Source organism: Leuciscus leuciscus, assembly GCF_965113295.1.
Source record: "Leuciscus leuciscus genome assembly, chromosome: 12".
NCBI lineage: Eukaryota > Metazoa > Chordata > Actinopteri > Cypriniformes > Leuciscidae > Leuciscus > Leuciscus leuciscus.
The window spans coordinates 2,295,909-2,309,006 of NC_138736.1; the positions used below are offsets into that span (position 1 = coordinate 2,295,909).

At 38.0% G+C, this 13,098-nt stretch overlaps 1 protein-coding gene across 1 annotated transcript in view; it reads left to right on the forward strand.

The window, feature by feature from the left end:
* angpt1 (angiopoietin 1) overlaps positions 1-13,098 on the forward strand; it is a 70,413-nt gene that overhangs the window by 40,790 nt on the left and 16,525 nt on the right. Inside the window, exons 5-7 of the mRNA XM_082185908.1 lie at positions 5,601-5,728; positions 7,078-7,179; positions 10,348-10,514. Of these exons, the coding sequence (XP_082042034.1) occupies positions 5,601-5,728; positions 7,078-7,179; positions 10,348-10,514 (397 nt within the window). The remainder of the gene's footprint in view (positions 1-5,600; positions 5,729-7,077; positions 7,180-10,347; positions 10,515-13,098) is intronic.

Sequence of the window (13,098 nt, forward strand, 5' to 3'; positions counted from 1 at the left end):
ACACATCCTCACTCACATACACACTCTCTCTCTCTCACATACACACACACACACACACACACACACACACACGTATCGGTGGCAAGAACGGCACCGTCAGTCTCTGTCTGCAACACACACACACACACACACACACACATCCTCACTCACATACACACTCTCTCTCTCTCTCTCTCTCACACACACACACACACACATCCTTCCTCACTCACATACACGCTCTCACACACACACGCACGTATCGGTAGCAAGAACGGCACCGTCAGTCTCTGTCTGCAACACACACACACACACAGTTCATAATTATAATTTTATATTGCAATAATTGCACTATTACGGGTTATTATGAAAAATATAACTTTGCATTATGAGATGTAAGCGTTTTCCTCTATGGATGCCTGTAATAAATCCCTAGTTGCTAATTATTATTTACTCGATGGCATCAATCATTTTTAGTGAGCAAAATATTGTTTTCTGTCTGTAAATGAAGTTTTCTAGGCACGAACTTTGACTTAGTTCTGCATGCAAATATAAATTGATATTAAAGATTGACATTATGATTTGTATGGTTTATGGCTTTGGAAATGTTCTTAAATATACTCATTATTGAGTTCTGCGTGTTCAGCTGGTGGTCATTATTCTCACGGTCTCTCCGTCCGTTTGAAGGAATCAGACTCTGTCGTCAGTGTGTGTGCGTGTGCGTGTGTGTGTGTGTGTGTGTGTGTGTGTGTGTGTGTGTGGTTAGAGTATTGGTTTCGCCAACACACACCGCACTGGGATTTTCAGTTCTTGTTCATTTTAAACTGTGTTTTGTGTGCGCGAGTGTGTAGAGAATCCTGATTTATAAAATCACTGCTCCTTTCACATAAACTCGGTCCCAAACTAAAGTTCCCACTGAACCACCAAGAATTCAAATGTAAATAAATATTGTGAGTATAACTGTATGAGCCAGAACACACGCTGTTTAATAGCTCAGATTAACATGTAAAGATGTTCGTGTTCATCCAGACGCTGTCAGATGTTTTGCAAACATCGCTGTATAATCCTCACATCCGTTACAACAAACTCCAAACTCAAGAAACCTTCAGCCTTTCAAAATATTCATTAAATGGACAGAAAATGAGCGTTTTGGCAGAAAACACTTAATATGCGGTTGGTTCACACAGGGATGAAAAAGCCCTATGTGTAAAATAATCCTAATCTTCTGCCAGAGGTCCTGGACATCTTCTTCACAGACATGGCATCATGGATTCCATCAAATACCAACAAATAAAAAATCTGTTGGAGATCTTATAACGGGCCGTGTTTGGTTCTTCCAACCAGACAACGGTCCAAAACAAACATCAAAATCAACACAAAAATGTGTCACTGAGCACAAAAGCAAGCGTCTGCAATGGCCGTCCCAGTCCCTGACCTAAACCCTGTAGGAGAGGAGTGGGCTGAACTGAAGAGAACATGGATCTGGGAATCTGCAGGATCTGGAGAGATTCTGTACGGAGGAATGAAGGATCTGGAGAGATTCTGTACGGAGGAATGAAGGATCTGGAGGGATTCTGTGTGGAGGAATGAAGGATCTGGAGGGATTCTGTACGGAGGAATGGAGGATCTGCAGGGATTCTGTATGGAGGAGTGAAGGATCTGGAGAGGTTCTGTATGGAGGAGTGAAGGATCTGGAGAGATTCTGTATGGAGGAATGAAGGATCTGGAGAGATTCTGTGTGGAGGAATGAAGGATCTGGAGGGATTCTGTATGGAGGAATGGAGGATCTGGAGGAATTCTGTATGGAGGAATGAAGGATCTGGAGAGATGAATGGAGGATCTGGAGAGATTCTGTATGGAGGAATGAGGGATCTGGAGAGATTCTGTATGGAGGATCTGGAGGGATTCTGTATGAAGGAGTGAAGGATCTGGAGAGGTTCTGTATGGAGGAATGAAGGATCTGAAGGGATTCTGTATGGAGGAGTGAAGGATCTGGAGAGGTTCTGTATGGAGGAATGAAGGATCTGGGGAGATTCTGTATGGAGGAATGAAGGATCCGGAGAGATTATGTATGGAGGAATGAAGATCCGGAGAGATTCTGTATGGAGGAATGAAGGATCTGGAGAGATTCTGTATGGAGGAATGAAGGATCTGGAGAGATTCTGTCTGGAGGAATGAAGGATCTTGAGAGATTCTGTATGGAGGAATGAAGGATCTGGAGGGATTCTGTACGGAGGAATGGAGGATCTGGAGGGATTCTGTACAGAGGAATGGAGGATCTGGAGGGATTCTGTACAGAGGAATGGAGGATCTGGAGGGATTCTGTACGGAGGATCTGGAGGGATTCTGTACGGAGGATCTGGAGGGATTCTGTACGGAGGAATGGAGGATCTGGAGGGATTCTGTATGGAGGAGTGAAGGATCTGGAGAGGTTCTGTATGGAGGAGTGAAGGATCTGGAGAGATTCTGTATGGAGGAATGAAGGATCTGGAGAGATTCTGTGTGGAGGAATGAAGGATCTGGAGGGATTCTGTATGGAGGAATGGAGGATCTGGAGGGATTCTGTGTGGAGGAATGGAGGATCTGGAGAGATGAATGGAGGATCTGGAGAGATTCTATATGGAAGAATGAGGGATCTGGAGAGATTCTGTATGGAGGATCTGGAGGGATTCTGTATGGAGGAATGAAGGATCTGGGGAGGTTCTGTATGGATGAATGAAGGATCTGGAGGGATTCTGTATGGAGGAGTGAAGGATCTTGAGAGGTTCTGTATGGAGGAATGAAGGATCCGGGGAGATTCTGTATGGAGGAATGAAGGATCCGGAGAGATTCTGTCTGGAGGAATGAAGGATCTGGAGAGATTCTGTACGGAGGAATGAAGGATCTGGAGAGATTCTGTATGGAGGAATGAAGGATCTGGGGGGATTCTGTATGGAGGAATGAAGATCCGGAGATATTCTGTATGGAGGAATGGAGGATCTGGAGAGATTCTGTATGGAGGAATGAAGATCCGGAGAGATTCTGTGTGGAGGAATGGAGGATCTGGAGAGGTTCTGTATGGAGGAGTGAAGGATCTGGAGAGATTCTGTATGGAGGAATGAAGATCCGGAGAGATTCTGTATGGAGGAATGGAGGATCTGGAGAGGTTCTGTATGGAGGATTGAAGGATCTGGAGAGATTCTGTATGGAGGAATGAAGATCCGGAGAGATTCTGTATGGAGGAATGGAGGATCTGGAGAGGTTCTGTATGGAGGAGTGAAGGATCTGGAGAGATTCTGTATGGAGGAATGAAGGATCTGGAGAGATTCTGTCTGGAGGAATGAAGGATCTGGAGAGATTCTGTATGGAGGAATGAAGGATCTGGAGAGATTCTGTATGGAGGATCTGGAGAGATTCTTTCTGGAGGAATGAAGGATCTGGAGAGATTCTGTATGGAGGAATGAAGGATCTGGAGAGATTCTGTATGGAGGAATGAAGGATCTGGAGAGATTCTGTATGGAGGAATGAAGGATCTGGAGAGATTCTGTGGGATACATTTTAATTTAATTTAATTTAATATATATATTTATACATATACAATTATATATACAGTATATATACAAAAATAAAAAAAAATTTGTAAATTATTTAATTTGTATTTTTATTTTATCGTATCGTTAATCATATCATATTATATTTCTCATATATCTATTTGAACGTACAGTAATAAGCATTAGGCTTTATCCTCTTTGATTAGCGTTGCTCGTGTCGCTCTCTTCAGTCCTGCTGTTTTAAAGCGGTAAATCCCGGTCGTCTGACACACAGCTGGGCTTCAGTGGTTCAGAAGTTCCTCTCCGTCACAGCGGGAGATCCTCGTCACTGACACTCAATCCTGAACCGGAGCGCAGGAATAACATCCCTGGATGAAGAGTTGCCCTCCGTCCCACGACAGGATCAAAGTTCTGCCTAAACAGCCCTGACACTCTCAGTGAATCTCCTGGTCTTCCACACACACACACACACACACACACACACACACACACAACACGAGTGTGTGAGAACTGAGATCTTCAGCAGTGAATATCCTGCTCTTCCACACACACACACACACACACACACACACAACACGAGTGTGTGAGAACTGAGTGTGTGAGAACTGAGATCTTCAGCAGTGAATCTCCTGTTCTTCCACACACACACACACACACACACACACACAACACGAGTGTGTGAGACCTATATATAAGATCAATGAGAATATCTACTCATAGGGGAAAAAATTGAAAAATAAGAAAAAAAAGGGGGGCAAGAGCTATATATATATATATATAATCAAAAATGTTGTTATATCACACTGGAATAACCTATTCATTAAAATTATTACTCTACCTATATATATATATTGCTCTTTTTCTCCTCTTTTTCTTCTTTTCTCCCCTCTGTGTGTACTTGTTTGGATATGTCATTGGTCTATTTCTTTGTCTTGTTAATAAAAGAAACAGCACTAGTGTGAAAACTCAGATCTTTCACAGTGAAAGGAAAGAGGAGAGGGGAATCGGAAGGAATGTCCTTCTATATAACTGGGACACGGTGGGTAAATATAAACCACTTGTTATAACAGGAACTTGAAATTTATAGCTTGTAGTATTTTGTCCGCAGACTCTTGCTTGGTTTCAAAATATCGGCGTTGTAATTGTGTGCAGATGTAGAGAGACGCAGCTGTCGGAGTCCAGAGATCCACGCTTTGATTAAAACACTTTCACACTCGGAAAAATGTCAGTCACTGGAAGAAGATTATGTTGATAACGCACCAATGTACTTGCTGTCCTTTTTAATCTCATAATAATTCCATCCAGATTGGAAATATTGCATGAAAAATGATACAATATTTTGAATTTGCCCTGTGTTATTTATTCCATTAACTCAGTATATGTTTTTGAAGGGGTTACATGTGATTTATCCCACAGCGAGCAATACTTTACAACATTGATATTTTCTGCTATATTTTGATCTGTTTGAATGGGTTTGTAGCATGAAACCGATATTAGATACAGAGAGTTTTATACACATGCTGACAGAAGATGAAGAAATAAATACTGTTTACGCATTGCCAATCACAATTATTCATTCATAAATAAGCCTCTTCTGTGTTAAAAACAAAATAAATTAAATTAAAATGCAGCTAAGGTTGTGATTACTATTAAAAGAAGTGAAAGAAATGCACAAAATAAATGCAAAATAAATAAAATAAATAAAATAAATAAAATAAATAAAATAAATAAAATAAATAAAATAAATAAAATAAAATAAAATAAAATAAAATAAAATAAAATAAAATAAAATAAAATAAATTAAATTAAATTAAATTAAATTAAATTAAATTAAATTAAAACCAGCGCTTGTCAAATAGCTGTCAGCTGCCAGGTTTTCAGGAGGCTGTGTGTCTGCATCATCGCTGTCTTGTTGAAAATGTTCTGTTTGGCTGAATATGAGTGAGAGAGTGAGTGAATCTGATTTATTTGTTCAGTGCAGATCCAGAGGTGCTTTCCGTTGTGTGTGTACCAATATAAACAGCCTGATTTATTATTTCGCTGGTGGTTTATGTTTTTGCTGGTTCTGACATGTTTTCTGTGTGTATTCAGTGGTGCCAAACAGCACAAAGCAAGCTGACGAGGAGAGGAAGTTTCGGGACTGTGCCGACCTCTACCAAGCCGGATTCCAGAAAAATGGAGTTTACACGATCAACATTAGCCCACAAGAGACGAAAAAGGTAGGAATCCAATCCCAATTTCATATTAAAAACTAAACAAAAACACAGAAGTCACGTAAAAGTCATGTAAATGTCATAAAAAATGTCATGTTTTGCAAAAATCACAAAATTGCACATAGGATCACACAGTCAAAGAATTCTATTTAATTATTTGTATTATGCATTTGTTTTACTGAAATATTATATGAAATATAAGTGAATGTAATCGCAACCTTGGCTGCATTTATTTATTTATTTATTTATTTTTTGCATTTTGCATTTTTTTAAAACTTTTTTTAATAGAGGTGAAAGTAAAAACAATCTTAGCAGCATTTTAACTGAATTCAATTTATTTAGTTTTTTTATTTTATTATTTTATTATTTTGCATTTGTTTTACTGTTTTTATTTTGTTTTTATTTTTATTTACATTTTTTTGAATTATTTTTGTATTATAATTTTATTTTGCATTATTTTTTTGATATGAGAACACACCCACGGCCAATTTTCGACACTTCTCGCTATATATAATAGAGAGGGATAATTCATCCCCTTTTAGTCAAGTAACTAATTTTATTCTATCCAAAAATATTTAATATGACTCAATCAAACTGACTGTATTATAGACCAACAAAAGTCATTAATAAAAATAACATATTATGCCCTTTTATGCATAATAAAGTCTTGATGTAGTTTCAGGCTCTACTAGAACAGGTTTTCCTGCTTGAATGTTGATTATTCTCCTCATATTCTCCATTGTTGCGGCTCCTCTCTTCCCAGTCTGTCAGTAACGCTCTGTTTACTTCCTGTCTCTATGAAGCCCCTCCTTCTGAAAAGCACACTGTGCTCTGATTGGTCGGCTGGAGCAGTGTGTTGTGATTGGTTGTGTTTGGGAAATGTCCCGCCCCTTACCATAACCGCCAGTTTAACACACTTCTAACTAACTCAACCAGACCCCGCCCCTTTATTCTGCGTATGAATTATTATAATGAGGAATATTGTGACAGGTGAGGTAGAAGTGCAATTTTTTTCACCTTTTACAGTGTGAATGTGTGTGTTAAAGGCTGTGAATATATAAACATGCCCCTGAATATCTGCTTTCAGTGTTGCTCCAGCCAGTGATACTGGAGTAATTGCAACCAGGTTGGTGTGTGTGTGTTCAGCTGTGTGTGTGTGTGTGTGTGTGTGTGAGGTGACTGTGCTCGATTTCACCCAGGTTTGATCTCAGGTCTGCTCCTCTCCTCTAATCACTGTCTAATCACTCTGATGTTGTTATAAGGATATGCGGATCCATAAGGTCAAGATAAACGGTTGTGTGTGTGTGTGTGTGTGTGTGTGTGTGTGTGTGTGATGTGTGTGTGTCTCTGAACAGGTGTTCTGCAACATGGAGTCTGCAGGCGGAGGCTGGACCGTCATCCAGAGACGTGAAGATGGAAGCGTGGACTTCCAAAGAACATGGAAAGAATATAAAATGGTGCGTAAAGCCAGAATCCTTCCCACTAACCTCAGGTTGACTCTTCCTGTAACGATTCGCATGATCTTCATCTCTCTCTCTCTCTCTCTCTCTCTCTCTCTCTTTAAAGCTGTGCATATGTACCATATATCTTCTTTGTTCATCTGTCTCTGATTAACTCTCAGAAGAGTGAAGGATAACCATGGATGACGGGATTCTTCCTAGCCTTCAGAATGATAGTTTGCATGACACATATAGTCATTGTTATAGTCAGTCTTATTCTTTATTGGAAAAAAATGAGCATTATAAAACCCAGAAGTCGTATAAAGTGGGACGTCAGTGCTGGATTTGTTTTCTCGACACAGTTATGACACTCATGCTAACTTTCAGACGTGATGCTGTATTCCGTTGCATACGCTAACTAGTCTATTAGTTTACATCTATAGGTTTACATACAAGTCTATCTCACACACTGCGTAGCTGTTTCCATACACAGACTTTTATGTGCGTTTGTTTTACTGATTTTTTTTATTATTATTATTTTATTTTTATTTTTATTTATTTTTTATATATATATTTATTTTTTAATAGAAGTGAAAGTAATCACAACCTTAACTGCATTTAAAATGTTATTTTACTTGTTAAAATTTTTTTTTGCCTTTGGTTTAATGCTTTTTATTTTTTTATTTTTTTTATAGAAGTGAAAGTAATCATCCTAGCTGTATTTAAAAAAAAAAATTGTTATGATTTTATTTTATTTTTGCATTTTGTCTTTGGTATTATATATAAAGTAATCACAAACTTAGCAGAATTTTAATGTCATTTTTTATTTATTTATTTATTTTTTATAATTATTGTTGTTATTTTTTATAAGTGTTTGCAGAACTTTCTGACATGCTGTCACACCCGATAGCTAGCAAACATACTGTAACATACACATAATGCAAATGAAATGATATGCAGTGCTGGCCTTGCCACTAACATCAAAGCTCAAATATGCTTATTCCAAACGTAGGACAAAAAGATCCAAACGTTCATCTGTGTTGCGCTGTGTTAAGAATAGCAACATGTTCAGTGCTCAGACACAGAGGCAGAGAGAGAATAGATCCACCTGCCCTCAGAATAACACATGATGACTGACTGGATCTGATGACATGCCTCTTCTTCTAATATTGGATGTGATGAATTACAGCATGTCTTGACCTGGACCTCTGAGGCTGAGTTGCATAAACTCAGTCATTCCACTCCTCACTCAGTTTTTATTTGTAGTTTTGTATTCCCTGGTTTGGATCTAATGAAGTATTGGAATAAGTTCACCTCTCCTCATAGGAGTATCCGCTCCAGCCAATCCCTATCAGCTCCATCAGCGCTTATATTTCTCTTTCCCCAAACACTTTCCCAAAGGAAGATGGGTGAAACTCTTCATCAGAATGGAATCAGATATTTAAACTATGGAAAGAATTGTTCCAGGTTTTGGCAGTGTTCCTCTGAAACATAGCAACCGAGTGAGTTGTTGAGACGCCGATGTTGTGTTGCACAGAACACCACACACTCGAGAACTCCCTGTTTTAGAGGATTGGATATCAACTGTTCCTCCACATTACTCACTGTGTTCACACACTGTAGGGAACGATGCGGTTTCTGCGTGTGAAACGCTCTCGTGTCGAGAAAGCTTCTCAGGGACGATCAGTTCAACCCAGCAACACCAACACACGCAGGTTACGCAAAACACGTCAGGTTTCACACACTTTACCAGGGTTTTCAGAGGGTAAAGACCCTCATATGTGTCTCATATTTACTGCTCATTAATCACCGGCTCCCACGAGCCAGGAATTAATCATTACTGTAACGCAACATGAGTCAGATCATCTTCACTTCGCCTAGCGCATAAATAACCAGGGTTATAATAATCGTTAATTAAAACTATTGAAAACATTTCTGTTCATTGAAATAATGTAAATATTAAATAAAACTTTTTAAAAAGTTGCCTTGTTGAAGCACTAAAATTATTAACTGGAAATAAATAAAACTAAGCCTAAAACTGAAATAAAAAATAATCAACATAAAAAAATTATGATTTTTAAATATCATTTTATTTTATTTTATTGTAGCAATTTTTTGTCAAAAAATCAAATGAAAAAAAAAACTGTTAAAATCCATCCTGCACTTGTGTTTTTTTTTGTTTTTTTTATGTATGTATGTATTTGTTTGTTTATTTGTTTTATTTGTGTCATCAGAGCTAATTTATGTCAAAAAATCTAATGGGAAAATTTGTACCATAAATAAAAAATAAAAAATAAAATATTATGTGATGGTGACAAACGTGCTAAAATCTGACTATCATTCGTGATTTCTACTGCTTTTATTTATCCTTTTTTAAATTTATCCTTTTTATTTTTGTTTATAGAGCTACATTATGTCAAAAATCAAATAGGAAAGAAATTGCATGATAATAAGTGATGGAAGCGCATGTTAAATCTGGTGATCTCTGGTAATGTGTTGATTCGGCTGACGCAGAGAGGAATGCAGAGAAAGCTTTACTGATTACAGATGTTCCTCATTAAAGGCTTGTATTGGTTCTGTTACGCCGCACTGTAATTATTACTGTCAGCTCCAGCACTGCATTATGACATGTTTCAGAAGCCTTTCTCCAGCTGTTTAGAGCTCAATGGATCCATTACACACATGAAAACTCGTCCAAAACATCTTTTGGAAGCAAAAACCAGACTGTTAAATGGTCTGTGTGTTTGTGTGCATAGGAATTACAAGAGAGAACACACTCCTTCTCATCGAGACTCAAGTCATGCACATGTTTAATTATATGCTATATACACAGTTCTGCATTTTTCATTGGCATTGCACAAAAAAATCATAAATTAGTCCTGTAGATGTCATAATGTAGAGTGTTTTCTCACAGTCTCTCCAGATCTGATGCAGCCGTTGAACATTCAGGCTCAGAAACGGACCAGTGGTTATTGATACCCCTCGTGTGTCAAAGATTTCTGGAAATCTGTAATTATTATCTCCAGAAAATGATGAATTGTGGAATTCATTCCCTGTGTTGATTCTATTAGGCTTGAAATATCTTGGACAGGGTTTCCTTTCCCACTGTCTCATCCAAGGCCTCCCGTGACCCGAGTCGATGGTTAACCTGACCCTCACTCGACCCTCTCTCTCTCTCTCTGCTAGGGCTTCGGGAGTGTGTCAGCCGAACACTGGCTGGGAAACGAGTTCGTTCACGTTCTGACCAATCAGAGGCAGTTCGGCCTGCGTGTGGAGCTGAGCGACTGGGACGGACACCAGGCCTTCTCCCAGTACGACAGTTTCCACATCGACAGTGAAAAACACAATTACAGGTACTGTCTCTTCTCCATTATTCTTAATGTATTACAGAGTGTGAGTATAATGCATATGTATTATAAAATGCATATGCATTCATGTATAATGATATATATATATATTTGTAGTTGTTTATTTGTAGTTATTTGTAGTATTTGTAGTTTATTTGTAGTCTATTTGCAGTTGTTTATTTGTAGTTATGTGTAGTATTTGTAGTTTATTTGTAGTTATTTGTAGTTATTTGTAGTTATTTGTAGTATTTGTAGTTGTTTATTTGTAGTTATTTGTAGTATTTGTAGTTATTTGTAGTTATTTGTAGTATTTGTAGTTATTTGTAGTTATTTGTAGTATTTGTAGTTTATTTGTAGTTATTTGTTATTTGTAGTATTTGTAGTTATTTGTAGTTATTTGTAGTATTTGTAGTTATTTGTAGTATTTGTAGTTTATTTGTAGTTATTTGTAGTTATTTGTAGTATTTGTTGTTTATTTGCCACAGCCAGTTACACATCTTGTCATTGCACTCAAAGTTACATTTACTGTATGTTAAAGGGGACATGACATGGTTTTTGTTTTTGTTTTATTATGTTCCCTTAGGTGCAATTATAGTATTACTATAGTTTTTTGGATAAAAACAAACAAAATATTGTAGTGATTTATGACCTTTTCCCACCCTGTTTCTCATCCTCTGATTCAAACAGTCTGTTTTGGGGGTGTTTCCCCTTTAAGAGTTCAGCGGTAACGCCCACTGTTATGATTGGCTAACGTCATTGGCTAAAAGTAGTTTTAAGATGAAATACATTACTTACAGTTTGCGGCGGCGTCGTTGGGCCCAGAATAGTCGGCACGGCCTGATCTTTAAGCAAAGGTTTTCTGGCAAAGCCAGCATCACTGCGATTTGTTCTCAAAACAGTCATCCTAGAAATATAGAGAACACACACTTAAATGAACACCGTCGTGACTGGGACGTCCGCAAAGAATAAACTGCATCCATTTTTCCCTGACGTCTGGATCGTTCGGCAGCGAATTCAAACATCTTGTTTGTCCACAGCCAGGATCAGCACATCTGCGTCATCGCGATCTTCTGTAAACAGACACTCGCTGCACGTCCACTGAACACCTGTGGAGTATGATGCGAAAAGAGGCGAAAAGAGGCGTAGTTGTCTCGCGCTGGAGGCGGTCATATGCAAACGACTGGTACGTCACCTCATACCGTGACATCACTTCTTACCATGGATCCCCAACGAGCTGTCATTAGAGCTTGAGTAAATAAATGCTTGGTTTATAATGGGGAGGACGTCTTAAGCTATGAAACTTGCAGGAACTTTTAATGGTACAAAGACCTCTTATATACCAAAACATCAAGGCAAATTTGGTTTCTCATGTCATGACCCCTTTAAAGATAGGGGTGTAACGATCCCCTCATGTCACGATTCGATACATATATCACGATACTGAACTCACGATACGATATTATTGCCATACTCCAAGACATATGGTAAAAGGTTATCAAAAAATGTACTGTTGATTAAAATGCTAAATTTGGTGTTACATTGTGGGTGTAAATGAATAGACTTGAACTTTATATCCAACATTATATATAGTAGTTTAATGTAGTACTTACACTAAAACTCTGTAAACTTGAATTCTTTCTCTCACAGTAATTTTTATTTTGGGTGAACTATCCACAATACATATTGATGCATTTTTGTATTGCGATATTATTGTGACACAATTTATTGTTACACCCCTAGTTAAAGATAGGTACACAAAAGATACATACACTTTGATTTTAGGTTTTTATACAGAGTACCGTTCAAAAGTTTTGGGTTCGGTAAGATTTAAGTGTCTTCTGCTCACCAAAGCTGCATTTATTTAATCAAAAATACAGTAAAATCAGTAATATTCTGAAATATTATTACAATTTAAAATAACTGTTTTCTACTGTCATATATTTTAAAAAGGAATTTATTCATGCGTTCAAAGCTGAATTTTCAGCATCATTACTCCAGTCTTCAGTGTCACATGATCATTCAGAAATCATTCTAATATGATGATTTTGAAGTCTATAATATAGTGTGTGTGTGTGTGTGTGTGTGTATTCTTTGACTCTTCACACACACACACACACACACACACACACACACACACAGGCAGGTGTTCGGCTACACACACACCTCAGATGTGTGTATCTCAGCAGGCCTGCACACTTGGCCGGCCTGTAGTGGAGAGTTTCAGGAATCTAATCAACATTCTCATCTCTAAAAATAGATGTGTTCTCTCGAACGGTTATGCTGTGGTAATCACTCACTGCCTCTTGAGAATACTGACCCTTTCTGTGGCCCAACACAAAGTGTGCAAGAGGTTGCTACTTCTGGAAATTCAGATTAGACCTTCAGATTCCGACTTGAGAACCTTTTTAGTTTGTGCTTATAAAAAGCACAACCAGTAGATGCACTATGAAGATATGCTTTATCTAGTACAGTCGCTTTTAAATGTTCACAGCCTGATTTTTCTTTATGCGAAGGAATTTTTATGCTGTTCCAGTGTGGTTTGTGTTTTGCTTTCGTTTTTCTTTTGAAGAGGAAGGTAAAGGGTAAGTTA